Here is a 27,296-nt window from a genome sequence, read left to right on the forward strand (position 1 = left end):
TTATCAAACAACATCTCATGTCTATTGCCAGGAAACCTTGACCATCTTTGATCAACGAGCTAGTCCATTAGAGGCTCACTAGGGACAGTGTGTTGTCTATGTATCCACACATGTATTTGAGTTTCTCATCAATATAATTCTAACATGGATAATAAACGTTCATCACGAACAAAAAATATAATAATAATTAATTTATTATTGCCTCTAGGGCATATTTCCAACATGTTCCCAATGATTGATAGGGTTCCGGCAAAAAATCCGAAACAATAGGCTGAGGCATTTCATTCCACAACAACAAACAATAAAAAAAGTCCCTCAACCATGCTACTGGTTATCATAAAAAATTTTACTCACTTAATCTGCAGGGGAATACATACCATAACCTAAAAACTCCTCAAACCATCTTCAAAACGAAAATCTGCAGGGGAATGCATACCACTACCTGAATAGAACAAAGGGGGTCATTCTATGCTACAATATAATACACCGGACTTGATCAAAGACAAAAGATTCAACCGAAAAAGTACCCTCAGATCTACTGTGTGCCGCCAACAAAAAACACACGAACAATAGAGGGCAACAATCTACTCCACCAGCAGCGTCCTCATTCTCACCCTGCAGTCCACGAACACAACGATTCCTTCATTTCCGTTCTATAGATTTGACAGAGAAGAAGAAAGATAGAGAAGGGAGACATGCAACAGAAAGAGCGAACTAACTGAGATAACCCCCGCTCCCCTACCTCTAGCATCTTCCACTATCCTCTTTGTACAAGCCCTACCCACAGAAAAGACAAATAACGATGTTCGTGCCGTGCTTTGTTGAAAAAAAAACCCATAAACGCGCGCCTTATATAGGTCGGACAAAGGCCCAAAGCGTCCAAGCGCGAATCAAAAAGCAATGCGCAATCGAACGGCTATCCAGTTAACTGAGACTTCGTTAACTCTTTTTTAAAAGTACGCCAATAGCGTATCATATTTTTTATGAAGGACAGAATAGAGTTTACTTTTGTTAAGTGTCAGTCCACCGATTTTAGCAGCTCCGACAAAGAAAAAAAAACCCTCCCACGCGGCTATTTTCGCACCCACAATCCCCGCAAGCACGAGGCCGCGCAACATCATGATAGCCCTACGGACACCCATCTCGCTCCTCCATCTCGCTGCCGCCGGCGGTCAGGGGAACCGATGCATCGGAGGCCACAGGAGGCGCGGCTACGCGCAGCGCCGCCACTTGAGCGTGGCGCCCGAGAGCCTCTGGACGCGCGGCCCCCGCCCTCCTCGCTCTCCCGCGGCGGCCGCCGCCGCCGCTGCCCGCAGCGAGTCCAGCACCTCGTCGCTGCCACCGCCCCTTGAGAACGCTGCCTTCGAGGAGTACTACAAGGTGCGGCTACTTTCTCGTTCAGCCACACTTCATGAGCTCTGCTGAAATGTCGTCCCTTATGGCCTTGCAGAAGCAACGAGTCGTTCAGGAAGAGGAGTGGGACGCCTTCATGAGTGTGCTCCGGAAACCATTGCCGGCCACTTTTAGGGTCAATGCTAGGTGATACTGGTTCCTCCGAAATGATGTGATGCACATTGGCCTTCCTCTCATCCTTTGATTTGACTAATTACACATCTTTGGACACGAACGTTGCCTTGCTTGTTGTATGTGCATTTGGACTGGATCCCCTGTTCTGTTCATTCCTCTGCTTTTTTACTCCTAAGAATGGATATTCCCTTCCGAATTATGCATAGTGTTTTTTCTTTCACAAGCTGGGCTCTACAGAATTTCCGATTCGGGATTTCTAACTGTGACTCCCTCGGAAAATTCATGCACTTTTAGGGCAAACAATTCCCATCTATTCATTGCATGAGGCACCTTTAGTCCTTTACCAGATGAAGTATTTCTAAAAAAAATGCACTGGACAAGCTATATAATTGGAGGTTACTTTTTCTAGGCACTATTATGCTCTTTTCCCAGACTATTACTTTTTGTATGTTTGATACAGTGGCGATTAGTTCATTCTTCTGGCCATGTTGGTGATTCCTCCTTAATAAGTTGAAGTTACCTTTTCTTTTCAGCTGCCGTTTTTTGAAAGACATTTGCTCAAAATTGGAGAATGACTTCAGGAGATCTTTGGAGAATGAGGTTACCTCTTGCTTGATTTGTACACTTGAATTAATTCTAGTTCTTGATATTTTCTGATGCATTCCTTAACGAAAAACTATTTGCAAAGGTTAGTGATGAATGTGAAGAATATGCTCTCAGTCCCTTGCCTTGGTATCCAGGCAATCTTGCATGGCATTTGAACTTATCTCGGAAGCAACTGAGGAAAAATCCGGCATTTGAGAGGTAGTAAAATCGCATGATGTTTATTTTAAAATAATCATTCTGATGGCATTGTGTAACCATCTGTCTTCATGTTGTAATCAAAGTTCTCCATGCACCAAATATGTGTCTTTAAATTCTGCAACATTCCTGCCTGAATGGACTCTTGTGGCATATATCCAAATTGTTGCGTTTGTAACACTCATATGCTAGATCATGTTAGATCCAGCTCTCTTTTTTATGCTTTGCTTTAAATTCTTGTATCATTCATAGGTAGCAAAACCTGTTATACATCTCATTTGGGCCTTTAGTTTTCATGAAATCTCTTAGGAGATTTTAAGGGTGCCAATTGAAAGTAGTAATTACACAGAATCAGTGCAGATTTTCAAATTGTGCAGCACACCAGCTACTCTTTCAACAACAACAACAACAACCAAGCCTTTCAGTCCCAAACAAGTTGGGGTAGGCTAGAGTTGAAACCCATAAGATCTCGAAGCCAATTCATGGCTCTGGAATGTGGATAGCTAACTTCCACGCACCCCTGTCCATGGCTAAGTCTTTGTCGATATTCCAAACCTTCAGGTCTCTCTTAACGGACTCCTCCCATGTCAAGTTTGGTCTACCATGACCCCTCTTAACATTCTCAGCACGCTTTATCCGTCCGCTATGCACCGGCGCTTCCGGTGGCCTCCGTTGAATATGTCCAAACCATCTGAGACGATGCTGGACCAGCTTCTCTTCAATCGGTGCCACCCCAAGTCTCTCTCGTATATCGTCATTTCGTACCCGATCCTTCCTTGTGTGGCCACATATCCATCTCAACATGCGCATCTCTGCTACACCTAACTGTTGGATATGTCGTCTCTTGGTTGGCCAACACTCCGCGCCATACAACATCGCAGGTCGGATAGCTGTCCTATAAAACCTGCCTTTTAGCTTTTGTGGCACTCTCTTGTCACAGAGTACGCCAGAAGCTTGGCGCCACTTCATCCACCCAGCCTTGATTCGGTGGCCCGCGTCTTCATCGATATCGCCATCCTTCTGCAACATGGACCCCAAATACCGAAACGTGTCTCTCTCCGATACCACCTGCCTACCAAGGCTAACCTCTCCATCCTCGTGCCTAGTATCACTAAAACTGCACCTCATGTATTCAGTTTTAGTTCTACTAAGCCTAAAACCTTTCGATTCTAGAGTCCGCCTCCATAACTCTAACTTTCTATTAACCCCCGTTCGGCTATCATCGACTAACACCAGCTACTCTTTATGTGTATAAAATAAGTCTGCCTACTGAACTGTGGAAATTTGGAGAGCACTTAGTTTCATCACGTGCCATTATTAATATGCTGTAATATCCCAACATATTTTACCCACAAATTTTTCACATTCAGATCATTGTTATGCTTAAAAATGATTTCCTGTTGTAACTTCATGTACTTATGTATCTTTGATTATACTGCTATTTCTAATTCAACCATTCGTACATCCCAGTTTTCATGAGTTTCTAAAGCACGAGAGTGAGGTTGGTAACATAACCAGGCAAGAGGCTGTTAGTATGGTGAGCAACTCTTACCGAACATCTCATGACTATTTTTACCTCAGCTATCATGTATTTTAGTATGTCTTAGCAATATTACATTCATAGTTAAAAAGACGCGCCTAAGCGAGCGCTTAAGGGTGTGTTTGGTTGAAGAACGAGTTGGAACGTAATGGAATGATTCCATGACATTCCATGACATTCCATTCCACCAGGTTGCATTCCTATGTTTGGTTGAAACAATAGATGGAACGGGCCTGCCACCGCCACCGCACCTGCTCGGTCCGTCGCCGCCGCCACACCTGCTCGGTCCGTCGCCGTTGCCGCACCTGCTCCTCGAGCCGCCGCCGCACCTGCTCTCGAGCCGCCGCAGAGGGAGAGGGAGAGGGCGGCGTCGGAGAGGGAGAGGGAGAGGGCGGCGCCGGAGAGGTGGCGCCGGAGATGGAAAGGGAGAGGGCGGCGCACCTGCTCGGGCCGTCGCCGCACCTTTTTTTTTTCGAGAAAACGCAAAAGACTTTGCGTTTCATTGTATTGAAAAGAGAGAGGAATAACCTCCTAAGAGGCTAGTACAGAGGTGTTACAGCTGGATCAATGCACGTCCCAGGTGGGTGGCAGGGTGACCCTAAGCCCTTTGGCCCCTGCCTCCGCCCAATTCCTGGACTCGTCCTTGATCGCATCAGCGAGCTCAACTAGCGATGGTGCTACATGATCAAATACACACGCGTTCCTATGTTTCCAGATCATCCAAGGCACGATCCGTCACCGCACCGCACCTGCTCGGTCCGTCGCCGCCGCCACACCTGCTCGGTCCGTCGCCGTCGCCGCACCTGCTCGGGCCGCCGCGCACCTGCTCCTCGAGCCGCCGCAAAGGGAGAGGGAGAGGGCGGCGCCGGAGAGGGAGAGGGAGAGGGAGAGGGAGAGGGCGGCGCTGGAGAGGGAGAGGGAGAGGGCGGCGCCGGAGAGGTGGCGCCGGAGATGGAAAGGGAGAGGGCGGCGCCAGAGAGGGAGAGGGAGCCGCACCTGCTCGGTTCCGCGTGGTTCCTCTGATTTGGAGGTACCAGTGCATTCCGGATCTTGGGGGAATATGCCGTTCCGGAGAATCAGTTGGTTCCGATTCCTCTACCCAACTAAACACGAGAACGACCCTCGGGAACGGAATGGACCCGTTACATTCCACTTGATGACAGTAACCAAACACATCCTAAGTGCGCCTAGGCTCTAGGTGATAGCAAAACGCCTAGCGCATAACTGCGCTTAATCTGCACATAATTGCGCATAAGCATGCGCTTTGGTCAGAAAAGCGCAAGGCGGTGGCAAAACTCACAATTAACGCCTAGCGCTTTTTTGAACTATGATTACATTACACCATGTTTTGATAATTGAAATAATTTCTGCAGGTGCCGCCACTATTTCTGAATGTACAAGCTGGCCACCATATTCTTGACAGTATGTTAGCCTATTACTCTTGGCCATAATCATAGACTCCAGTGTGTTCATGCAAGTTGACTGCCTTCCAAAATATATTATCATATTTTAGGACTCTTCGATTTGATAGGGAAACACAGTAACTCTGTAATATATCCTTGCAATCTACTTATCTGTTTTTTTTTTAAATCTTGTGCAGTGTGTGCTGCTCCAGGATCTAAAACGTTCCAGCTGCTTGAGATGATTCATCAATCAAAAGAGCCAGGAATATTTCCAACAGCGCTGGTACTGTGATACATGTCACATCTCTTATATATAGCACCACAATCTAATAGCTATGTTTCCAAGAAGTTCCTGCTGATTTGCAGAGAAGAACTTTGGTTTGATTATATATTATGTGTAGCTAGCACGACACTTGTTATAGTTCACAAAAAAAATAATCAGAAAAGAAAGTTGTAGTTATACATGTTCCTTTCCTTTGCGAGATTGTTATTAGGTCATAGCTAACGATTTAAAAGTACAAAGATGCGACGTCCTCATCCATAATACAAAGAGAATGTGCACTGCCAACCTGATAGTGACAAACCATGAAGCGCAAAGCTTTCCCAGTTGTTCTCTTGCGAAGGATGATTCAGAAGCTTACAAAGATCACTGCAAACCACGAAGGCTGGAGTTCGACCGTGTACTATGTGATGTCCCCTGTAGTGGTGATGGAACACTCCGGAAGTCTCATGACCTTTGGAGAAAGTGGTAAGCAATTAAGCATTGAACCTTAATTCCACCACTGCTGTTATGTTTCCATCCAATTTTTAATCAGGGTCATAATATGTGCACTGTTCAGGAGCTCAAGCATGGGGAACGAATTTCATCTTCTCCAAGTAAACATTGCTATGCGTGGTAAGGTTTCCTATCATGCGAATTGTAGATGATACAGTTTCAGGGAGAAAAAACACAAAATACAGAAAAATGTAAGAGATAATTCAACATGTTAACAACTACCCCCTCCGTCCCATAATATAAGATGTTATCACAACCGATATGTGAGTATATCGATGGTAATAATATCTTATATTATGGGATGGAGGAAGTACCTTGGTTCTGGGTGTAACCACTTAGCTATATATTATCTTGGTTCTGGGTGCTGATAATTTTATAAACCAATCTATCAGCTTGAACCACTTAGCTATATGTTATCAACTATTTCATGAACCTGCATATGATCACCACCTTTCTACTTAGAGGTTTTTGAAGGGTTTCTCTGGAACGGTTATTATAAAAGGCATCTGATTATAAGTGGTAATTCTGCTACTAGTGGAGGAAGATGCACCAGTAAGAGCAGTCGCCAGAACCAATCAGATGGTTCCCACACTGTGAAAAGAGAGGCATCTGCTTAATCACATTTAACTATTTGTTTTCCTCCTCTTTCCCTAACATGGTCAGAAACCTGTATCCATGAGTTTTGAATCTTACAGGTTTATGGAATGGTAGAACCGAAAACAGTGCTGAATATAATTTGGATCTATTTTGTGGCCAATATGTATGTTAGTTGAAGTTTCCTTATTACGCGTGGTATCAACATTTTAACTTTGTTTTTTTCAGGTATTGCCTTACTTAAAGTGGGTGGCAGGATGGTTTACTCAACTTGCTCAATGAATCCTGTCGAAAATGAAGCTGTTGTAGCTGAGGTATTTGTTTGATATTAGGAGCATTGATGCATTACAGATTCTACCTACTGTTGAGCAAGTAGAGAGTATTATCTTTTATACAAGGTATAGACTGAACTTGAGCCCAACCTGTGTGCACTTGAGGACCTTTTGGAGCACCTCTAGGTTTGTCTTTCTAGTTGGCTAGTTGCCTTATTTATCTTATAGCACAGCAGAAGTAGGCCTAGTAATGTTGGTCATGAGTAAGCTTAAAATGATGTTTACTTAACATGCTCACTAATCCGGATATGGGGCTTAAGACAAACATAAGCCTGTCTGAATTGCCTAATCATAAGATTCTCAGATGGAGTTATTTTCTGGGGAGCAAGATTCGCAGTGGAGTACAAATGACAGTTTTCATGCGGATCAACTAAAGCAGTTGGCTGGTTAGCAGCTACCATTTCTTTCTGCGTATTTTATTGCATCTATGCAGTATGTCAGAGGCTCAGAGCTTGGATATGTATAGAGCCTTTCTACACTAAGACTTTTCTGCACTCGTTTCTTCTTTTATGTTGCATAACATAATTTGTCATCATATTTGTTATTATTTTACATAATCAGCTTCTACGGAGAAGTGGAAGCTCTGTTGAACTACTTGATGTTTCTAATGAGCTACAAGAATTGGTCCGCCGCCCTGGACTTAGCACTTGGAAGGTTAGTTGACACATATTCACATTGTGATTCTCTTGCTATTCTGTTTTCTCTGTGCTCTGTCCACAAGATTGGTGCTTGTTCCTAACTATTGGTTTCTATTTTTTTTAAATAATCTTCTATTTTCTCTTGTGTTCAGTCCACAATATAGGCACCTGTTGTTTCTGCTAACTATGATATTCTCGAATTCAACCTTTTTCTGTTTGATGATCAGTCGAACAGTTGCTCCGTACTGGGCAATACTGCATACTAGATATAAGGTGCCATAACTTTGCCCTTCTAATCTGCTTTCCCCAATGGTTCCCCTTGTGACTTTTTCAGGTGAATGATAGAGGATCTTGGTTTCAGACTCATGAAGATGTTCCTGACAGTAGGAAGAATGTAATATTGCCTAGCATGTTTCCTTCAAGTACAAGCATCCACGAAGGCCATACAGTGTATACCGACTTTGACATTAATTCAGAGTACAATGTGCCGTTCTCAAGAAATTTCAACATCGAAGATACAAACAATGTTAATTGTGATACATGTGGCATTTCAAGTAGTAATTCTGATCAAAGCTTGGGTTCAAAATTTCCTCTGCATCGTTGCATGAGAATTGTTCCTCATGACCAAGATGGTGGGGCATTTTTCATTGCAGTTATTCATAAACTGTCCCCGTTGAATGGTAATCTCATGTTTTAGTTTCTGCATAAGATATTTTTTTACATTTCATAAATATTTTCATATGTTCTGATTTACTGATATGCGCTTAAATGCATTCTTGACATTATTTCAGAAAACCAGGTGATCAAGGTGAGAAAAACTGAGAACCTGCTCTCGAAAAACAGGACAATGAAACTTCAGGAGCAATGTCAGCATATAATTGTTTCTGAAGTTCTTGATGATAAAAAATTGCTTGATGAACAGACAAAATTAAGCGTGGCCAACCAAACTTCAAAGGATGGCAACTTAATTGAAGTTAAGATGGCATCTGATGATGTAGAATATAGTCAGACAGAATCAGGCGATAGAAGTCATAGAATGGATAAGCTGGATTACCAACACAAGTGGAAAGGAATTGATCCTGTCCTATTTTTCAAAGATGAGGCTGTGATAAAAAATATTGTATCTTTCTTTGGCATTGAGGAATCGTTTTCACTTGAAGGTCATCTGGTGACAAGAAGCACTGATAATGCAAGGAGAATATACTACGTATCGAAATCAGTACGTGACATTTTAGAACTGAATGTACGAGCTGGTGAGCAGATTAAAATTGCTTCTGTTGGCGTAAAGATGTTTGTAAGTGCTCCAACCATGCAGATTTGAATGCATTTTCTTGCAAAGAGTGTATATTTCCTTTAACCTAAGCGACGAACTAACTTGTTTCTATATTTACTTTCAGGAAAGGCATAGATCCAAGGATGGCTGTTCATGTGCATACAGGCTATCTTACGAGGGGCTGTCATTGCTCTTCCCATACATGAGGAAGCGGATACTACACGCATCTCAAGTTGACTTCCAGCATCTTTTACAATACCGAACCATTAACTTTGCTCGTTTTGCCGACGCTAGATTCGGGGAGGAGGCTGCATCTATGATGCCTGGTTGCTGCGTTGTAGTGCTGCGCGAGGGTAACATTATGCCCTATGTAGTAGACCTGAAAGAACCCATGACTTTGTGGTAATGTAAATCTTGCTAATATTTCAGGGTATCAGGTTGTCGATTCCATAGCCAAGGACCCCTCCCCTATCGCCATTGTTTGCTGGAGAGGAAAGGCGACTATGAATGTTTTGGTTTCTCCGCCCGATCGGAAGGAACTGCTAGAATATCGCTTTGGGATCAAAGCATTCGAAGTCGAAGATGAGAAATCCAACAAAAACATCGATGCATTAGCTGAAGGGGGCCTATAACAGTATTTTAGATGGATGATCAGGATTTGCATTCCAACGAGAAACAAAGTTTACCGGTATTGCCAGGATTTGCATTCCAACGAGAAACAAAGCTTACCGGTATTGCCAGGATTTGCTGCTGAATGTCGCAGGACTATTTAGAGCAACCCGAAGGTGACATCTGCTGGTTTTCAGTGCACATTTTTCACTAATCTTATTTGTAGACAAGTTAATTTTATATGAAAAAGAAATGGTAATAGCTTTTGAATATGCCAGACCATGCACCGTCGAGCCAAAAAACATGTCACCATGAATCCATACCAACTTTGGAAAAAGGGGAAGACCACAGAGCAGGTAGTTGCTTGTTAATTGAGGAACCTGAGGTAATGAACAACGTGTAGAAGAATTCTTTCCGAAAGAAGGAACATCGCGGATGCAATATCTGACTTCCATTATGCTGTAGTGGTGCACTGGTAATTCCGAAGTGAATGTCATGAAGTAACGTGCAGATGTTCTCAAATGTCATGAAGTGTGTTATCTTTAAAAAATAGCAAGAAGTTATTTAGTGCGACGGGTAGAGATGCTCTACGCCGGGTGCGTATGAACGGAGCAAGCGATCGCACGGCCCACAGTAACAAGTAGCAGCATGTGTAGTGAGTGACTGGTCACTGTCCCACTTAATCGCAAGTAGTAGCAGCATGTGGAGTAGTAGGCTACCAGAGAACGCTACGCGGCTACGCAGTACTGGGCCCTAATTAAGCAGTAGTTAGACGCCAATCGCAGATTCACAGCGCACCCCACCACACTACTGAGTACCGACCCCTCCCCCAAAGACGGTCGACTTAACCACCACTTCCACCGTACACCCGCCCTGCCTTCTTCTTAGCCACCCCAACTCCGTCGAGCAACACCCAAGACAAGCATCTGTCGCCACACAAAAACAGCCACCACCAAGTCCCAAAACAAGCAAGGGACAAACAAGAAAGCCAAAAAAATTCGATCATGCCACAAACGCTCGTCATGGAGGGAAACCCGCCACGTACGGTCGCGCTCTCGGCAGCGGCAGCCGTGGTCACTGCTATCATGCTGTCGCTGAGCCCGTGCTGCGCGGCGTCGTCGGCGGGCGGCGGCGGGGGGCGGCACCCGGTGATACTCATCCCGGGCTCCGGCGGCAACCAGCTGGAGGCGCGGCTGGCGGGCGAGTACAGGCCGTCGAGCCTGACCTGCCGGGTGTGGCCGCCGGTGCGCGGGCGCGGCGGCTGGTTCCGCATGTGGTTCGAGCCGTCCGTCGTCGTCGCGCCGCTCACCCGCTGCTTCGCCGAGCGCATGATGCTCTACTACGACCGCGACGCCGACGACTACCGCAACGCGCCCGGCGTCCACACCAGGGTCTCCTGCTTCGGCTCCACCTCCACCCTCCGCTACCTCGACCCAACCCTCAAGTAACCCTCCTCCTCCTCCCATCTTTTTTCATGCATGGCAATGGTCCAGCAACGGGCCAATGACAAGGTGCGGCTAGGTCCCAACGAACCGAGATTTATTCAAGTTTCCCGTCGAATAACAGAACATATAAAGCAAACTAAAAGGATACCTGCATGGATTTCCACGTAAGATCTCACGAATGTAGCATCGACTAAGAATTCGTTAGGTCTCGGTCAAAGATTTAGGCCCTGTTTGAAACCACAATAGATTATGATAATCTGAATTATAAAGATAGACTATATAATCAGGCTTATAAAAATAATCTATCTAAGTGGGCATGTTTCGAGGTCAGATTATATAAACTGTCATTACATAATGACATGTCTCTCCCGCACGCGCTGAGGAGAAAAAAAAAGAGAACGGTGATTACCTCCAACTTTACAAGGATAATGGATCATCAGCAATTCATAATCTGATTTTGTCTGGGATAGAGTAGATTGTAAGTTTTAATAATCCGTCTATCTATTTTTATAATGGACAACATAATCTTCTGGTTTAAAGACAATATAAATTATAAAAACTGAGTTATCATAATTTGAGTGGTTTCAAACAGGGCAGCAACCCGATGACAATAACAATATAACATGACGTGCCAAAATTGACGTGCAGGCTCCTGACGGGGTACATGGACGTCCTGGCGACCACACTGGAGGAGAAGGCCGGGTACGAGGAGGGGCGCGACCTCTTCGGCGCGCCCTACGACTTCCGCTACGGCCTGGCCGCGCCGGGGCACCCGTCGCAGGTCGGCAGCGCCTACCTCGAGCGCCTCCGGCTGCTGGTGGAGACCGCGTGCGCGGCCAACGACGGCAGGCCGGCGATCCTCATGGCGCACAGCCTCGGCGGGCTCTACGCGCTGCAGTTCCTCGCCCGCGCCTCACCCGCATGGCGCGCCGCGCACGTGAAGCGGCTGGTGACGCTGTCCGCGCCGTGGGGCGGCTCCGTGCAGGAGATGCTCACCTTCGCCTCCGGCAACACCCTCGGCGTGCCCTTCGTCGACCCCTCCCTCATCCGCGACGAGCAGCGCAGCTCCGAGAGCAACCTCTGGCTGCTGCCAACGCCCAAGGTCTTCGGCAACACCACGCTCGTCGTGTCAGAGTATCACAACCGGACCTACTCCGCCAAGAACGTGACGCAGTTCCTGCAGGACATCGGGTTCGCCGACGGTGTGGAGCCGTATCGGGCGCGCATACGGCCGCTCGGCGAGGTCCTGCCGGAGCCGGGCGTGCCCGTCACGTGCCTCGTGGGCACCGGTGTCGACACCGTGGAGAGCCTCGTGTTCGGGGACGAGGGATTTGACGCCGGGCCCGTCAAGGTGGTGTACGGCGACGGCGACGGGACGGTCAACCTTGCCAGCCTCATGGGACCCATCAAGGCATGGTCCGACTCGCCGGCGCAGGTCCTGGAGGTGGTGGAGCTGCCCAAGGTGTCGCACACCGGCATCCTCAAGGACAAGAGCGCGCTCGACCAAATCCTCAAAATTCTTGATTCCATCAACCTAAACGCCACCACCACCACGACCTACCAGTCTTAGAAATATGTTTGCAATAGTTTTTTCAAAGTTTTTTCGTTGGGAAAAATGTTGTTGAGATTTGCTAGCTAGTGACACTTGTCAGATGGGACCCGAGATCAAGAATATTCTTAACTTCAAGGGTTTAACAAAGAAGCATCAAGTGTATGACTATGTAGGATGACTAATTTGCCCACGATGCTCTATTTGACAACTAATTCACAAAGAAGATCATAGGAGACCGAGACCAGGATCTCAGTTCTTTGGGCAGATCTCCAATAGGGATCCCGTCGAGCCGGAACACTATTCAAGCATGACCCAGAGATTCCTCGCAAGTCGCAACACATCAAAGGATCGAGTGCCAAGAAGTTCACAGCTTAACTTGTTGAGCACTTCATACATAACACTTGACGCGTATGGTATTTTTGTGCTTTATTTGGATTGGTACTTCATTTTGGCTCTTTCGTTTGTTTGAATTTGAATAATAAAATGTGTAAACTTTGAATTTATTATGTATTTAAATTGTGCGAATTAATACGTGTACAGATATCGAGTATGTACATTAAAAAATTGAAGGATTGGCAAATATACATTTCCTTTACGGAGTTAAGGTTTTCGATCCCGTTAGGTTCACTTTTTTATAACTCCTCGTATTTGAGGAGTTTCTTTTCATAAAAAAAGTGAGGAATTAAGGTTTGAAAAAGCGTTTGATGAGTTAATTTTTTTTTGAATGTAGGATGACTAATATTTGCCCACGATGCTCTGTTCGAATACTAATTTGGCGCCATGCGTGTGTGCATGCAGCTGGCCACGACCTTTTTTTTTTTGCTTTCTTAAGGCATCGAAGCGCAGTCCCGATTGAATATCCTACTTCACCTTTTCTCCGTGGCGTATATACATATCGATTTTTCATCTCTACTACTCCCTCCATCACAGTATATTAGACGTATCTCTAAAACGATATTTTTTCATAATTAAAAGGAAATAAGGCGCATGACATTAATTAGTCTATTAATTGGGGTGTTCTGAAAACCGTCTCCATCAATGCATGCGAGGTAGTCGTTCGTTTAGTGGACGGGGGTTAGTAATGCGTTAGTTTTATGATTAATTAGGCGTTTCTACAGCTCGTTGGCTTGATTTTTTCTACCAATAAAAAAACATTTTGGTCCTAGAGCCCTGTGAGATACGTCCAATATAGTGTGATGGAGGGAGTACTTGTTATACATTCTGGTCGACAAATCATTCTCCTCTCGGCTGAAATTAATGAGTAGGTGAGCTTTCCCTTTTCCGATAGAAGGTGACATGCCAACCATTTCCACGTGACAAAACCTTCCACGCTTCATACATCCGTATTCATATCGGATCCAGATTGATTGGAGCACAGGTTATGTGCCTAGAGGCACAAAGAAAGGAAGAGAGACAGAGAATGCCCTTGAAGCTTCTCCCGGTGCGTACAGCCGGGAAATGCTACTTCCAGTCGCTGCTGCTGCATCTCGTTCCCGTCCTCCTGCTTCTGCCGCTCTCACGCCCGGCGTCGGCGTCGACGGTGGTGACGCACCTTCCCGGATTCGATGGCGCTCTGCCCTTCAACCTTGAAACAGGGTAAGCTAGGTGCGTACCCCCACAGCTAAGCTTGGTTGTAATGGCGGCGCCAGACTCATGGCCGGAATCGTCCGTGTGATGCAGATACGTGGGCGTGGAGGAGGAGACAGGGGCGGAGCTCTTCTACTATTTCGTCGAGTCGGAGAGGAGCCCCGGCACGGACCCAGTGCTCCTGTGGCTCACCGGCGGCCCCCGCTGCTCGGTCATCATGGGCCTTGCCTTTGAAATTGGTCACTTCACCAAAACTATTCCACTTTCGGTCATACTTTCTTCATCCCAAAATTCTTGCCTTATGTTTGTTTAAAAATAAATATATTTAAATACTAAAACATGATTAGATACACTCATATCTAGATAAATTCAAGACAAAATTTTTGGGACAAAGGGAATACATACTAGCTGTTGCTCATATTCAGTAATTGTTTTGCATCGTAGGTCCTCTGAAGTTTGTGTTGGCACCGTATAGTGGCGGTTTGCCGGAATTGGTGTATAACCCATATTCATGGACACAGGTGAGATTATTGACCATCATTCATGCCACTGAAATGTACTTCCTCCGTCTTAAAATAACTGTCTCAAGCTTAATACAAATTTGTACTAGAGCTAGTACAAAGTTGAGACACTTATTTTAAGACGGAGGGAGTACTCCTCTGTTTTTAAATATAAGTCTTTTTAAAATTTTTAAATAAAGACTATATGCTGATGTATATAGACATACTTTAAAGTGTAGATTCATTCATTTTATTCTGTATGTAGTTTGTAGTAAAAAAATTAAATTATTTAGGAACGGAGGGAGTACGTCATAATCAATTTTCTTCTTGATCGATCAATTTTATGGTTTATTACTGACGAGAATTCTCGATCAGATGGCCAACATACTCTTGTTGGATTCACCGGTCGGTTCAGGCTTTTCGTACGCTCGTGATCCCAAAGGCTACAATGTTGGAGACCACTCGTCATCTTCGCAGGTCCAAACATTTTTGAATAAGGTGATGAGACCGCCATACTGTTTTGAATGGAGAACTTCCGAGCGTTGATTATTAGCCGCTCTGTGCATGGTTATGTAGTGGTTCACGGATCATCCGCAATACCTTTCAAATCCTTTCTACATTGGTGGAGATTCATATGCTGGAAAGGTGATTCCACTTATTGCACAAGGCATTTCAGAAGGTATAATTATTAATTCTTTAGAACATTGCACATATATGCGCATTCCAAAATGTAGTACAACAACGGGTTCAAAAGGAACTACAAATCATATGTTTTTCCACAAAATTTTGAGTATAAAGCTTTGAATTTGATTTTAGAGATAAGTCCATAAGTCCCTCTTCCTCAACTCTTCATGGAGCTCAGATTACTAACATTGTGTGCAAGACCATCAAAAATATGCTCCACATGATAACCCTCTTCCAGTTTCCACTGATGTTTTTTTAAGTTTCCACTGGTGTTGCCTACATGCAAGCCACATCTTGATCGTCACAACTCACAACATCTTATCACTTCATTTGTATTTATGAAAAAAATCTCACATAATTGAAACTTTTAAAATATTTCATATGATCTATAATTTTTAATTTACAAAAGAGAAAAATAATTCAGCGGACCAACGGTTTAGTTCTTTTTCAAAAATAGTTGACAAGAAATATATATTAAAATGGCATCTCAAATTTTGACAAGAACTTCAAACCATTTCAAATAATAAAGAAAACGAGACACGGTTCTTTAAGTCAATTACTAAAATTTAAGCTCTCTTAGAGACACTATTTAAAAAATATATTGTTCAAATTTTCTTCATCGAAGTTTGGATGAAATTCCAAACAATTGAGAAAGTAAAAAAATGATAGAAAAACTAACATAATTTATTGAGTAGATTATTTAAATCTGAAACTATTTGAACACTTTTTAGGATAAAGTAACCTTTTATGTTGTTGCCTCAAATTCTAACATTGACAAAGAGGAGAGATGAGATGACATGGAGACGATGTCTTGGCCGTCACATAGGACAAAATGGGTAAAACTTGGAGGGGGTTGTAATATGAACATTTTTCTAGAGTTGTCGTATGAACCGAGGAGGGTAATTTGAAACTTCAACAAGAGTTGAGGAGCTAATGTGGACTTACCTCTTGATTCTAACATACTCCAGGGATTGACATTGGGAAACAACCTATCATCAATCTTAAGGCAAGTTATTATCTACCCTTTGAATATTTGATATCGTCAATGACAAGAGAATGGAAAACAATGCGGGACCATGTATTTTATTCTTTTGCCATGTTAATGTAATTATCTTTTAGGGATATATGGTTGGCAACCCTATAACAGATCCAAAGTTTGATGAAAATTACAAAATTCCAAGTGCTCATGGTTTTGGGATAATATCTGATCAAATATATGAGGTAGTGTCAAATTTTAACTCTTCGGAAAGAGCATGTGATATTTTTTGTAGTATGCTTCGATCTAAGAAGTTATAACATGGGTTTATTTCATGAAGACTGCAGTGAAGATCTGCAACGGAGATTATATTAACCCTGTGAATGAAAAGTGTGTTGAAGTGTTGCATACTATCAATAATGTAAGATTCATGTACTGCTCTGTTGTTATGAACTACGGTATTGCCAACATCAGCTAATGCACCTCCCTTCTATCACAGCTCATTTCTGAAATTTCAATTGAACACATCTTGTACAAGAAATGTGACGTTGTTGCACCAAACACCATATATGATACTTCCAAAAGAAAGTTTTTGTTGGAAGAATCTATCCAGTTAAACAAGCCACCCGCTCAGCCGACTGTAGATTGTTTCGTGAGTCTCTTTTCATCCATGAGGTGTCAATTTTAGAATACGAATTGTGACGAGTGTGGCATATGTCACATGATGCTATTCTCATGGCACATGCTTATATCGGGCTTTTTTTTTAAACTGCAGACATATGGTTACTATTTGGCCTACTTTTGGATGAACAACAACTTGACTAGAAATTCTCTTGGGATCAAGGAGGTACATACTATCTGGTTTGCATGAAATTCATTTCATAGAGTATGCCTCCAAAAGTATCATAGTGTAGCTTTATCTTCGTTAGCTCTATAATTAGACATGGTAGGTCAAAACATTGGTGTAAAAGTGAAAAAATGTAAAGAAAACAAACACTTTTTGAACCCTAAAATTTTCATGAATTTTTTTAATCTTTTTTTTAAATGTCTAAATACACCAGCCACCTTTGTAACATCCATTTACATCAAAGTAGTTTGCGTTGGATGACATCCAATAAAGCTAGTTTTACTTACTTGGTTGCAACATGGATAGGATGAACAAGTTTGCTAACAATGGTAGGTGAAGGTGAGGCACGGTCGGTTTAAAAGGAGAAGGCTGGTAATTGACATGTCTCCCAAGACTCTATTTGTATTTCGTTTTTCCGACTGTACAAAATGATTTTTTTTATTTCTCTCTTTAGTCGATTTCAAAGTTTTTGGACCAAAACATAACTTGGGGCAAAGTTGACATTTTAATATAGGCCATGTAGGAGCACACATGTCATTCTTTTCCCAATCCACATCATTTGGAATACTATTGATGAAAGTTAATTTGGCAATAGGGAACAACGAGTGAGTGGATACAATGCAACGTAGGGCTCCCCTACACATATGAGATACCGAGCAGCATACCGTACCATCTCAACCTCACCACAAGAGGTTATCGCACACTCGTGTATAGGTAAAAACAAGAGCATGAGAATTTTTTTACTTAATCACATTGGTCAAAATGCTCCTCCGCACCTCATAACTAAAAGTACTTTTGAACACAGTGGAGACCATGATCTCGAGGCTCCATTTCTTGGCACACAAGCATGGATAAGATCCTTGAACTTTTCCATCGTTGATGAGTGGAGGGCATGGCATGTTAGTGGACAAGCTGCTGGGTTAAGTATTTATATCTCTCTATTTCAAATGTAAAATAAACTTCATGGCACATACCTTGTGTGTTTCCTGTCTCCCAACTCTTTTTTGACATGGGATGCATTTTTTTGTAGATTTACCATAGAATACACAAACAATATGACATTTGCCACAGTAAAGGTGATATTGTTTTCCTTTCCAAATCATGTCCATTGGGAACCATATATGTTCTAACGTGATCAAAGACATGATTGGTTATTTCTACAGGGTGCTGGTCATACTGCTCCGGAGTACCGACCTAAGGAATGTTTTGCCATGGCTCAAAGGTGGTTGGACAACGAACCTCTTTGAGGCATATGCTCTCACAACTTTATTTTCTCTGCTAACACATATCAATTTTTTCGTCTTTCTTCATCCACACATGAAAAGATGAACACAATAATGATTTTAGAATGAAGTTTAGTTTCACCTCCTAGAAAGATTTGGTATGGGAGATAAAAATATCCATCAAGAATATATTTACTTGATCAACTTTGGATCACAGTTAAATGGACCGATTGTGTTAATCAGGATGATGCAAGCTAATTTTTTTTTTTGAAAAATCCAACATCGGTGGCACTCGTTGATAATAGCAGGAAGCAACAGGAAATAACAAGGTGGTCAAGGTCCTAGGACCAGAAGATCGGAAGACCAAAGAAAAAGAAAAACAACAACTCTAAAAGTTGAATCACAACACTCCATACAAACCAAACTAGACAACGCAATTCCGACTCCGATAGTGAACTACAAAGGAAACTAGGCAAGGTTGGCGTCACAGAGGATCACCGAACGAACCACCTGTCATGCGCCATCGTATACCACCGGCTCCCCACCATGGCTTCGACTTTGCAACAACAAATAGTTGAGGCACACCCACGGGCATGTCGGAGAAGAAGATACGACTACCACGACCAAGACCACGCCTCTAACATTGCTCACCACCATCATCGTTGCCACATAAGCCCCCGTGCGCGTCCAGGTGTAGGAAGCACCACAGGGATCAAAGTCTTTAAGACGACACCCTAGAGAGGGGAACGACGTTGAAGACAATGCCAGTGCCTGACCCTAGAGCAGGATATGGGCTTTCACCCGAAGAAATTGATCCGGGAGCAGAGGTTGTGAATGTTGAAACATGTTATTGTATCACGTTACATATCTTGTAGGAGTCCGGCTCTTATCTCTAGAGGAGTCTAGTAGCTAGTTTAAACTAGGTTGATCCTCTTATCTCCTATAACTTCCTACCTGATAGATCTCTCTCTCTCTCTCTCTCTCTCTCTCTCTCTCTCTCTTGATGTAATCTAAATGTGCTTAGCACACCTCCTGTACCGACCGTCTCATCAATATAAGGCACGCGGGTCTCCCCTTGGGAGATTGAGACGCTTCACAATTTACACATGGTAACCAGAGACCTTCTTCTTCATCACGTCTAGCATGTACCCACCTTCCTTCCGCAATGGCATGCTCCTCATCTTCTTCCTCCGTACAAACTTTGTGCTATGGAAATCTCAGGTGCTATCACAGATTAGAGCTGCGGACATGTTCGGATATCTAACAAAACCACCATTGAGTCACCCACAACCATCACCACCAAAAACTCCGACGGCAAAGATAAAATCATCTCAAATCCTGCATACACAGTCTGGCGTGGTAGATACCTGTACTAAGTACCATCCCCATATCAATACAATCAAAAGCATGACGTAGGGTATCATCTCCTTGAGAGAGCCCGAACCTGGGTAAGGTCAGGTGTCCATGTTACCATCGCTCCAAGAAGCCTAGCTTAGGACCCCTACTAAGAGATATGTCGGATTTGACACCGACAACAAGTGTGTCATTCTTACTGTTGTGGATCATTTTTCCAAATATGCACATTTTATTCCATTAACGCATCCGTACATAGCTCATACGGTGGCCAAGGCCTTCTTTGGTCACATTGTTCGTGTGCATGGCGTACCAGTCTCCATCGTTTCTCATCAAGATGTTTTTTTCACCTGTGGCTTTTGGAAGGCTCTCTTTGTTGTTTCCAATTCTCGCTCACACATGACCTCAGCTTTTCACCCGCAATCTGATGGCCAATCAGAGACCGTTAATCGGGTAATTGCTATGTACTACACCACCTCACTGGTGATGGGCATCGACACTGGCTGTCATGGACAGAGTACTGCTACGACACATCTTACCACACATCTCTCAAGGATATGCCATTTCATGTGGTGTATGGTCGTGATCCGCCTTTTCTCCGTGCATACTCTCCGGGTGAGCTGCTGATAACCCACAAGTATAGGAGATCGCAATAGTTTTCGAGGATAGAGTATTCAACCCAAATTTATTGATTCGACACTGCTAGATTACTAATCTAGCAACTTGCAAAAAGTTTGTGATAGCTATTTGTGAAGTCTTTGGGAACCAGTATATGAGATCTCCAAATGAAGAAGATACTGATAGATTACTTGAGTTAGGGGAGCAAAGAGGTTTTCCTAGTATGTTAGGGTCTATAGATTGCATGCATTGGACTTGAAAAAATTGTCTTAAAAATGGCATGGCATGTTTAAAGGTTATGTGAATAAGCCCACAATGATTCTGGAGGCACTTGCTTCGAAGGATCTTTGGATTTGGCATGCATTCTTTGGTTTACCCGGGTCTCTCAATGACATAAATGTTCTTCAACGTTCACATGTGTTTGCAAAGCTGGCCGAAGGGGAAGCTCCATAAGTGAATTATACCATCAATGGTCATCCATACACAATGGGGTACTACCTTGCAGATGGTATATACCCATCATGGGCAACATTTGTGAAGACAATACCAGCTCCACAAGGCAGGAAGAAGAAACATATCACCAAAAGGCAAGAGGGAGCCAGAAAGGATGTGGAGAGAGCCTTTGGAGTTATGCAATCCCGTTTTTTCATTGTTCGGGGTCCAGCTAAAGGTTGGAAACGCAAATAAATTGGTTATGTCATGAAAGCTTGCATCATAATGCATAATATGATAGTTGAAGATGAGCGAGACAGCGGTCCACGAGACTACAACCACGCCTCTATGGGAGTAAAGGTGGCCCTATCTGGTACTCATGCAGAACAACTGAGTACATTTTTTCAAATGAATCAACGGACCACAAACAACGCATTTCACTCTCTGCTTCAAGATGATCTAGTTGAGCACATCTCGTAGAAGTTTGGAGATAAATAATTATGTACGTAGTTGTAATAATGTAGTTGAATCTTATCATGTAGTATTTCAGTTATGGCATAATGCAATGTTTCCAATAAACTCATTCTGCTTGTTCACACGACAAATAGTTAACATGATAAATAGTTCACACGATAAATAGTTTACATGAAAATTAGTTCACACGACAAACCTGATGTGTTCTATCGGCGAGCGGCAATCTCATTCTGCTTGTTCATGTAGTATTGCACTAGTGTCCATGGACATGATCTTCTGTTCTAACTCAAACTGTTTCTGTGCCATCTCCCTTTCCTGGATTGTCATCTCTCTTTCCCTCTCTTGGTTTTCCATCTGCCTCTCCCTCTCCTGGTTTAACATCTGCCCCTCCTGCATTGCAATTTGCTTCTCTTGCAATTCAAATGCTCGCTCATAACGAGCATTCTTTACAGCCTCTTTCACCTCCGCCTTCTCTAGATTTTGTGCCCACGCAGTTTCTCATGATAACTTGGGAGCAAGAGCATCGGAAGCTCTAACTTTGCGTAAACGTTCTTTATCTCGCTTATGTCCATCAGGCCTTATCTCTGTATCAAGAGCATCAGGGCTACCGAAGTCTTCATCATTAGAAGTTGTACGTGGACTTGCATCAAAAGTTCTCTTCTGGCTTTTTTGAGCCCCCCTCAAAACCACACAAGTCTCTCACTTTGGATGCTTTTGCAATTCTAACCAGCAATGCACCAATGCAAATGGTTTATTTTTAGGATCTTTGGACTTGTATAAAACAAGTGCCTCGACTTGCTGCATAAATAAACGGCCTATTACTCTCACACAACATATGAAAGTTGAGTAATGTACTAAAAAGATGGATGCATACCTGCTGAGCGATAGTCACCCCACTTTGGTTTCTATTCAGTATTTGCTGATAGTATCCATAGAACTTGTTGACTTGCTCATTAATAGTGCTCCAACGACAGTTGCATGCATTTTGAACATGATCCGACCAGACACTTTCTTGAGCGTGTTGTAGTAATCTTAAATCCTACCCCAATAAGAATTTTCAGATTGATGTGTCCCTATCACAGCATCCAAACTGGTGTGCAACCATGCTTCCACCAATAGTTCATCCACTTTAGTAGACCAATTCGGTCCTTTAGTGGATTTTGCTTTGACAGATGCAGGTGTTTTTTGAACTGATTGCATTTCTTGCTCCCCAACTGGACTATCTGGCACTTGTGTTGATACATCAAAGTTCAACATCTCAAGAAAACGTCCATCGTCTTCCTTCTGCAAAAAAATAAAAACACACACACCTTCAGTCCAAATGCAAACACATAACACACAGACCTCCCCCTGCGCCCGTTCCTTCCTCCCTTCCCCTGCGCCTGTTCCTCCCACCCCCTGCATGGCGACCCCCTCCCTCCCCCCTGTGCCCATTCCTCCCTCTCCGACGGCGGCGGGATCCGCCCTTCCCTCCACCCCAGAGCGCGGAGGGGCAGGATCCACCCCCCTCCACCCAGAGCGCGGCGGCGGCGGGATTCGCCCTCCCCTCCACCCCAGAGCGCGGCGGCGGTGTGACCCACCCTCCCCACCCCCAAGCCCGAGTGTGGCGGCACCCCCACCCGCAGGCATCGAGCGCAGCTCCCTCCCCTCCCCGTGCATCTGAATCCAGACCAGAAAAAGGGACGTACCTCAGTGATGGCGCTGCACGACGGCGTTGCACGCCTCTTCCTCCTCTTAGCGCGAAGGAGAAATCTGGCTCCCCGTTCGCTATGGACGACTGGTTCACATCGTCCAGGGTTGGATGTTGTGGAGCTCGATTTGAACGACGTCCAAGTTTACACGTGCGTATGGACGAACTGTTGGAGGCTCGTTTTTTTTTTGCCTTCGTGGTCTAAACGGCTATAAACATCCGTTTAGATCAGCTGTTGGAGATGCTCTTACTCTTCGCCCTGTGTGCCTCTCCTCCTTCGTGCCACGGGGCGATGAGGCTTCAAGCCTCGTCCTCTAATAGAGCATGGCTACAACCTACGGGCAACTCCCAATCCTCATAATTCCCAAGCATCTGACAGATACGCCCTAAGTCATTAGATGAAAATTGATAGTTGCTGGATTCATCAACGCGACGTCCAGATTGACGTGCCAGAGCAAGTTTGATTTGAACCGGCCAAATCCAAACGGATGACCATGCGGGTCAGACCTCCCGTGCTCTGCAACCAGCCCTCCACCTGCGACGCGTCAGGCCAACTCCACCGCACGACCCCAAACGGACGTCTGGTTTGGCCGGATTTTGCCCGTTTGGGACGGCAATGGGTTTGTCCATGCCCGGCTCTGTCCGTTGGGTCGTGCATGCGCCCACCGCACGGCCGCACCCCAAATCATGTCTGTGTTGGACTTGATTTAAAAAAAGAAAGAAATACTCAACTAAAAATAAATAAACTCCGTTTAAAAAGCTTAAAACATTAATAAGATAATCATTAATAAAGGACCAGTTTTCACTGCCACAAAACGACCCAGTTTTCGACATAATTAACATAAAAAAGTAGCCCGCCCGTCGTTGTCGTCGCCGTCTTCACTGGTCGCCGGTGTCGTCGTCGTCGCCGTCGCTGACGAGGTCGACGTAGGGCGGCGGCGTCCAGAGGTGGCCGGTGGTCCCTGGTGCGCGGGGGCGTGCTGGAAGCTGGCCTGCAGCACCTCCTCCCGTGGGGAGGCCTCCCTCTCCGGTGACCGCGGCGGCATAGGGCACCAGTTCACGCCCCCCACTGCCTGCGCCATCTCCGGCGCGGTGCAGGACCAGCCCCACGACGCGCCAATGAGCTCCGGCGGGAACGCCGCCACCACCTCCTCCTCCATTGGCTCGGGGATGGCGACATCGCCGGCCGCAGAGAGGGCCATGGCGCGGTCGAGGCCCGGCCATTGACACTCATCATGCGTCGCCATGGAGTCCTCCATGATGCGCTGAATGAGGCTGGCCTCCTCCTCCTCCGTCATGCGAGGAGGTGGAGGTGGTGACGGAGATGGCGAAGGTGACGGCGTGGGCGTGTTGCCGCGCACCCGCGTACGCCTGCGCACCTCCCGTGCTAGCCGCGGCCCCGCGACCGTCCCGACGAAGTACGAGGCACGACGCACGTCGTGCTCGTCCCTGAGCCATGTGTCCCAGAGGGTACTGTCGGCAGCGTACCTCAGATCGTAGTAAAGGTTGTCGGGGAGGAGGCGGCGACGGCGGTCGATCTCCTCACGGCGCGCACAACCGCTCGTCGGCACCGGATGGATGGGAACGCAGTCGGCGGAGATATGCCACGCGTTGGGGAGGTGGACATCACTCCACGGGACCGGCGTCCTCGTCTCCCAGTAGCGCCGGCAGACCTCAACACTGAGGTACTGCCGGTCGCGATGGCCGGCGCCGGGCCTGGGAGCGATGGAGAAGGGAGCCGCGGCCTGGCACGGTGGCGATGCGGCTTCCTCCTTGACGGAGCCGCGGCGGCGTTGATGACCCACAAGTATAGGAGATTAATCGTAGTCCTTTCGATAACTAAGAGTGTCGAACCCAACGAGGAGCAGAAGGCTCTGATAAACGGTTTTCAGCTAGGTAATAACTGCAAGCACTGAAAGTAGCGGTAACAAGTGATGGTGTAGTGAGGTGAAACGTAGTAGGTGAAAAGCAACAAGTAACAAGTAGTAGCAACGGTGCAGCAAAGTGGCCCAATCCCTTTTGTAGCAAGGGACAAGCCTGAACAAAGTCTTATAGGAGGAAAAATGCTCCCGAGGACACACGGGAATTTCTGTCATGCTAGTTTCATCATGTTCATATGATTCGCGTTCATTACTTTGATAGTTTGACATGTGGGTGGACCGGCGCTTGGGTACTTCCCTTACTTGGACAAGCACCCCACTTATGATTAACCCCTCTCGCAAGCATCCGCAACTACGAAAGAAGAATTAAGACAACGTCTAACCATAGCATTAAACTAGTGGATCCAAATCAGCCCCTTACGAAGCAACGCATAGACTGGGGTTTAAGCTTATGTCACTCTAGCAACCCATCATCTACTTACTACTCCCCAATGCCTTCCTCTAGGCCCAAATATGGTGAAGTGTTATGTAGTCGACATTCACATAACACCACTAGAGGAAAAACAACATACAACATATCAAAATACCGAACGAATACCAAATTCACATGACTATTATTAGCATGACTTATCCCATGTCCTGAGGAACAAAAGTAACTACTCACAAAGCATAATCATAATCATGATTAGAGGTGTAATGAGTAGCATCAAGGATCTGAACATAAACTCTTCCACCAAGTAATCCAACTAGCATCAACTACAAAGAGTAATCAACACTACTAGCAACCTTACAAGTACCAAGCGGAGTCGCGAGTCGGAGATTGGTTACAAGTGATGAACTAGGGTTTGGAGATGAGATGGTGCTGATGAAGATGTTGATGGAGATGAGTCCCCTCCGGAGAGAGGAGTGTTGCTGATGACGATGGCGACGATTTCCCCCTCCGGGAGGGAAGTTTCCCCGGCAGGATCGTCCTGCCGGAGCTCTAGATTGGTTCTGCTCAAGTTCCGCCTCGTGGCGGCGGAGAATCCACGAAAAAGCTCCGCCCTAATTTTTTCCGGACGAAACCCTTCATATAGCATAAGAGGGGGGCCAGTGGGCCACGAGGGTGCCCACAAGCCCTGTTGCCGCGGCCAGGGGGGCAGGCCGCGGCCACCAGGCTTGTGGGCCCCTTGCAGCTCCCCTCTGGCACTTCTTTCGCCCAATATTTTTTATATATTCCCAAAAAAATCCACGTTGGTTTTCAGGGCATTTGGAGTTGCGCAGAATAAAGGACTCAGACTTGCTCCTTTTCTAGTCCAGAATTCCAGCTGCCGGTATTCTCCCTCTTCACATAAACATTGCAAAATAAGAGAGAAAAGGCATAAGTATGGTACCACAAAGTATAATAACAGTCCATAAAGCGATAAATATCAACATGAAAGCATGATGCAAAATGGACGTATCAACTCCCCCAAGCTTAGACCTCGCTTGTCCTCAAGCGAAAACCAAGATCCATAAACATGTCCACCTGTTTAGGGATGAAGGTGTCGATAAAACATAATACGGACATGAGGGCATCATGATCACACATAGAACAACAATACATCATAAAGATTCTTATGGGAAAGTAACAATTCCTTCACAAAGCAAAGTATGAAACAAAAACCTTACCGAGAAGTAGCCAACAACAGTCCATAGTCATTGAAGCAATTGCAATTTATCATAACATCAGAAAGAGTCAAATAAGAGCTTGTAAAGCAAATCCACATACTCAATCATCTCTTTTGTTTTCCACAATTGTTACAATTCACGTGATACTCATGGTATCAAAGTTTCAGTTGGACACAGAGAAAGATAGGGGCTTATAATTTTGCCTCCCAACCATTTACCTCTAGGGTAAAGTCAACAATAATAAAGCATAAGTACCCATCTCCAAGTAGATATGTGAATATAGATCTTTCCCTAGCATATGACGTTCACCAAGATGAAGACGGAATAGGGAACTGGTGTTGATCACCATGACTTTCACAAGGACTAAAGTAAAGGTACAAGATAGGCCCTTCGCAGAGGGAAGCAGAGGTTGTCATGCGCTTTTGAGGTTTGGATGCGTGTCCTCTTAGTGCGGAGGAACGTCACTTTATATTGCCTCCTGTGATAAAGAACTTTATTATGCAGTCTGTCGCTTTTATGTCTTCCTCATCACAGGTTCGTACAAAGCTTATTTTCCTCACACTAATAGATCATACACTTTAGAGAGCAATTTTTATTGCTTGCACCGATGACAACTTACTTGAGGGATCTTATTCAATCCATAGGTAGGTATGGTGGACACTCATGGCAAAACTGGGTTGAAGGTTTATGGATGCACAAGTAGTATCTCTACATGGTGCGGGAGTTTTGGCTAATATGAGGTGGAAGCAATCGTCACATGCTAAGGGATCTCTAATCATATAACATTGTTTGGAATCAAGCAAACACAATTCATTATGTTGTCTTCCTTGTCCAACATCTACTTCTAAGCATGTAATAGTTTGGTGAGTGCTCACAATTGTAAAAGGTGTCTA

The 27,296-nt window shown here is 44.8% G+C and overlaps 3 protein-coding genes across 9 annotated transcripts; all 3 read left to right on the forward strand.

The window, feature by feature from the left end:
• The first annotated feature begins 1,080 nt into the window (after positions 1–1,080).
• LOC123447663 (RNA cytosine-C(5)-methyltransferase NSUN2-like) lies at positions 1,081–9,764 on the forward strand. 2 transcript variants are annotated; one of them, XM_045124282.1, is made up of 15 exons: positions 1,081–1,380; positions 1,451–1,539; positions 2,061–2,127; positions 2,216–2,331; positions 3,799–3,865; positions 5,242–5,290; positions 5,469–5,554; positions 5,766–6,019; positions 6,111–6,166; positions 6,869–6,954; positions 7,534–7,626; positions 7,945–8,290; positions 8,402–8,904; positions 9,008–9,236; positions 9,313–9,764. In XM_045124282.1, exons 1-15 carry the CDS (start codon positions 1,120–1,122, stop codon positions 9,513–9,515), a joined length of 2,505 nt encoding a protein of 834 aa, XP_044980217.1. In that variant the 5' UTR covers positions 1,081–1,119; the 3' UTR covers positions 9,516–9,764. The 2 variants fall into 2 exon arrangements, with proteins under 2 accessions (XP_044980217.1, XP_044980218.1); XM_045124283.1 differs by lacking the exon at positions 1,081–1,380 and having other exon boundaries at positions 2,221–2,331.
• Positions 9,765–9,868: 104 nt separating this feature from the next.
• Positions 9,869–12,674, forward strand: LOC123447664 (lecithin-cholesterol acyltransferase-like 1). Its single transcript, XM_045124285.1, has 2 exons — positions 9,869–10,936; positions 11,586–12,674. The coding sequence occupies exons 1-2, from the start codon at positions 10,497–10,499 to the stop codon at positions 12,505–12,507; spliced, it is 1,362 nt and encodes a 453-aa protein (XP_044980220.1). The 5' UTR covers positions 9,869–10,496; the 3' UTR covers positions 12,508–12,674.
• Positions 12,675–13,824: 1,150 nt separating this feature from the next.
• LOC123447665 (serine carboxypeptidase-like 13) lies at positions 13,825–27,094 on the forward strand. Of its 6 annotated transcripts, none has more exons than XM_045124288.1 (16): positions 13,825–14,085; positions 14,170–14,315; positions 14,521–14,597; positions 14,952–15,053; positions 15,153–15,255; positions 16,229–16,266; positions 16,380–16,481; positions 16,577–16,657; positions 16,736–16,888; positions 17,012–17,083; positions 17,417–17,455; positions 17,679–17,797; positions 17,889–18,002; positions 18,114–18,159; positions 18,247–18,305; positions 18,612–19,422. In XM_045124288.1, exons 1-16 carry the CDS (start codon positions 13,871–13,873, stop codon positions 18,649–18,651), a joined length of 1,506 nt encoding a protein of 501 aa, XP_044980223.1. In that variant the 5' UTR covers positions 13,825–13,870; the 3' UTR covers positions 18,652–19,422. The 6 variants fall into 6 exon arrangements, with proteins under 6 accessions (XP_044980223.1, XP_044980221.1, XP_044980222.1 ...); XM_045124286.1 differs by having other exon boundaries at positions 13,830–14,085; positions 14,952–15,074; XM_045124287.1 differs by having other exon boundaries at positions 13,831–14,085; positions 14,952–15,074; positions 18,615–19,422.
• Positions 27,095–27,296: the final 202 nt, after the last annotated feature.

Source organism: Hordeum vulgare, chromosome 4H, assembly GCF_904849725.1.
Source record: "Hordeum vulgare subsp. vulgare chromosome 4H, MorexV3_pseudomolecules_assembly, whole genome shotgun sequence".
NCBI lineage: Eukaryota > Viridiplantae > Streptophyta > Magnoliopsida > Poales > Poaceae > Hordeum > Hordeum vulgare.

Excerpts from the sequence above, each read along its gene's own strand:
- LOC123447664 (XM_045124285.1), top strand. The coding sequence starts at position 10,497 with ATGCCACAAACGCTCGTCATGGAGGGAAACCCGCCACGTACGGTCGCG. Across the intron at positions 10,937-11,585 it reads TACCTCGACCCAACCCTCAA|GCTCCTGACGGGGTACATGG; the intron begins GTAACCCTCCTC and ends ATTGACGTGCAG.
- LOC123447663 (XM_045124282.1), top strand. The coding sequence starts at position 1,120 with ATGATAGCCCTACGGACACCCATCTCGCTCCTCCATCTCGCTGCCGCC. Across the intron at positions 6,955-7,533 it reads ATGAAGCTGTTGTAGCTGAG|CTTCTACGGAGAAGTGGAAG; the intron begins GTATTTGTTTGA and ends TTACATAATCAG. Across the intron at positions 8,905-9,007 it reads CTGTTGGCGTAAAGATGTTT|GAAAGGCATAGATCCAAGGA; the intron begins GTAAGTGCTCCA and ends ATTTACTTTCAG.
- LOC123447665 (XM_045124286.1), top strand. The coding sequence starts at position 13,871 with ATGTGCCTAGAGGCACAAAGAAAGGAAGAGAGACAGAGAATGCCCTTG. Across the intron at positions 15,256-16,228 it reads TGCACAAGGCATTTCAGAAG|GGATTGACATTGGGAAACAA; the intron begins GTATAATTATTA and ends AACATACTCCAG. Across the intron at positions 17,798-17,888 it reads TATCGCACACTCGTGTATAG|TGGAGACCATGATCTCGAGG; the intron begins GTAAAAACAAGA and ends TTTTGAACACAG.